The sequence below is a fragment of the Hordeum vulgare genome, chromosome 5H, assembly GCF_904849725.1.
Source record: "Hordeum vulgare subsp. vulgare chromosome 5H, MorexV3_pseudomolecules_assembly, whole genome shotgun sequence".
Lineage (NCBI taxonomy): Eukaryota > Viridiplantae > Streptophyta > Magnoliopsida > Poales > Poaceae > Hordeum > Hordeum vulgare.
Window position 1 is genome coordinate 587,150,783 of NC_058522.1, and position 2,777 is coordinate 587,153,559.

Sequence of the window (2,777 nt, forward strand, 5' to 3'; positions counted from 1 at the left end):
CGAGCTCCCACTATGAGAAGATCTAATATGAGTATGAGTGTATTTGTGGAAGATAGAGAGCATTAATACGACCATATCCAAAATGGAAGATCTAATATATATTATGTGGGGAGGTTGATGAATCGCGTGGTCGTTCTACAGATACTTATTATTTGGATATCCATGATCAAGCTATGTTACATTGATGAATCTATGGATGAGATCCATCTTGGATATCCATGTTCAAGTTATGTTGCACTAATGAGTGTATGGATGTTAGATGTGTTACTGCGAGAAGACCTAAGATGACCATCTGTGTATTTGTGGAAATTAGAGAGCATTAATAGAGATGAGATCCGAAATGAGCACCAGTATATCCTTGTGCATTCTACGGAGGCTCATCATTTGGATATCCATGATCAAGGTATATATAAAATTAAAGGAAGCCACATGTGTATTAATAAAAGAAAATCTGAAATGGGGATCAATCGTACTTGTGGATGCAAAGGGCATCATTACTAGGAGGTGCAAAATGTGCACAGGTTGGACACTAATTAATATGCATATCCATGATCGGGAGGCATACTGCATGCATTTATGAAATCTTAATGCACGCACTATATATAAATAAAACGCAACCTCCATCCATCCATCTCTACAACATACACCCTTCCCTATCCATTTCACTCTATCTCCCTCTCCTTCAGTATATATATAAATATATAGTTCAATAGCCTTCCAGCTAGCGATGGCAACAATGCCGTCCATCGTCTTCTTCCTGATCGTCTTCATGCTCCTTTCCAGTGCCATAGCTACTCAAGCTGCTGGTGGCTCTGGCCCCAGCAAACCTAAGGCGACAAGCCTCATGGTGGAAGCGTGCAAGAACGCCTCGGGTGAGAGTGACGACCCTGATGTCACACAGGAATTATGTTTGTCGACCTTTCAGTCGGACAATCGGAGCGCCGAGGCTAAAGACCTCCCTGGCTTGGTGCTCGTCTCCATCGACATCCTTAAGGGCCGTGTCACTGATGTTGACGTCAAGGTGAAGAGAATGCTTCAAACTTCTAAGAAAGGCACGGTGGCGATGTACGCTCTCAGTATTTGTGAGGTGCAATATGAGAACGCGGTGAGGACGCTCAACATCTGCCAAGCAATGATAAAGGATCACCCTGCAGGTCACCTGCAATCCATGCATCTGCCCCGATGTGTGGATGCCGCCGATTACAATGCCATAGAATGCCGTATTAATCTTGAAAATGTGCCAGGGGTGGAGCCGCTACTCACTGATAACGAGAGGCTGCACATCCTCTTCAACCTCAACCTTGCCTTGGTTGCACCATATAATGTTGGTCATTAGTACTCCTGTATAATGTTTGTTTGTATCTGCGAGAAAGGATAATAATGATAATGCCAGTGATTACTTAGTTTACTCTTATTTATGTCTCCAAACAATGATTTTTTTGGTTGCTCTTCTTATTTGAAATAATGATCATAACGTTTGTTGTGGATAAATTTTACTCATTTTTGTCTTACGGTATACCTACGGCTGGTTATGATTATCAACATATATCACGGACAGATATGAGTAATCCAGAATGTTAATGTTTGCATCAAGAATATATACCTACGGCACGTCGTGGTCACGGAGCCAGAATGTTAATGTTTGCATCAAGAATATATACCTATGGCACGTCGTGGTCACGGAGCCAGAATGTTAATGTTTGCATCAAGAATATATACCTACGGCACGTCGTGGTCACAGAGCCAGAATGTTAATGTTTGCATCAACAATATATACCTATGCCACGTCGTGGTCACGGAGCCAGAATGTTAATGTTTGCGCTATAGTAGTAATATTTTCTGTGTCGTCGTACGACAGAAATGAGTAATGTTCCCTTTTATAGCGTACCCTCAAAAGAAAGAGACAAGTTATCCGAATTATAGTAATGCTCGCGGCGCCGTTCCCTTCTTGAAGGCGTCGCTTTGGAGACCTTGGTGTTGGGTGGCGCTTGTTGGTGGTGGGCGATAGTGGTGATGCGGTCCTATCCTAGCATGGATACGCGTCCCTTGCTTGAAGATGGACTGGTGTAGGTGGAGGTCGTCGTTTGGCGTCATGATGGCGTCGATGACGGAGGCACCTGCCAAGGCTGGTACCTCAATCTGATATGAAGATGGACCAATGAAAGATGACGGCGACGACACATGTGAGTGCGTCTGGCCGGTTTGTGTCCCGGACCAGGTATGTGACTCGGTCGGGGCCTCCGGTTTAGATGTTAGGCTTAGGTGAGAGGTCTGGTTATTTGGTCCAGCTTGCACCCCTTACCATATGAATAGGAGTAGCGTCAAATGTTGTCAAATGTTGTCAAGGTCCTCAAAAATAATCAATAAAATGGCCGCATGCATCTTCCAGATGCAGAAACCGGAAGTCTTCTTCCTTTTTAAAAATAAAAATAAAAAAATCCGAATTGTAGTACGATTCTGAGACGCGTCTTAGCTGACCAAGGCATATATATCCAGACAACAGAAGCGGCCGGTACAAGGATGCCATACCATATATACGTATGCCTCCGCTCACGCGTACGTGTGGGACACGTGTTTCTTCTATAGTTGTCAGAACCATCCGGTTGTTTCAGGCATCCAGGGAATCTACCACGTAAAAAGGAAACATGACCAAACAATAACATCCAACGAATCTACCTTTAGGGCAACTTTGATTCGTAGGATTTTAAAAACATAGGAATAAAAAAAGCATAGGTTTGGAGTGACATATTACACTCTTTAAGTACACTTTTCAAGAG

At 43.3% G+C, this 2,777-nt stretch overlaps 1 protein-coding gene across 1 annotated transcript; it reads left to right on the plus strand.

The window, feature by feature from the left end:
- The first annotated feature begins 622 nt into the window (after positions 1–622).
- Positions 623–1,414, plus strand: LOC123399730. The gene has a single exon (XM_045094117.1). The coding sequence runs from the start codon at positions 728–730 to the stop codon at positions 1,334–1,336; it is 609 nt and encodes a 202-aa protein (XP_044950052.1). The 5' UTR covers positions 623–727; the 3' UTR covers positions 1,337–1,414.
- Positions 1,415–2,777: the final 1,363 nt, after the last annotated feature.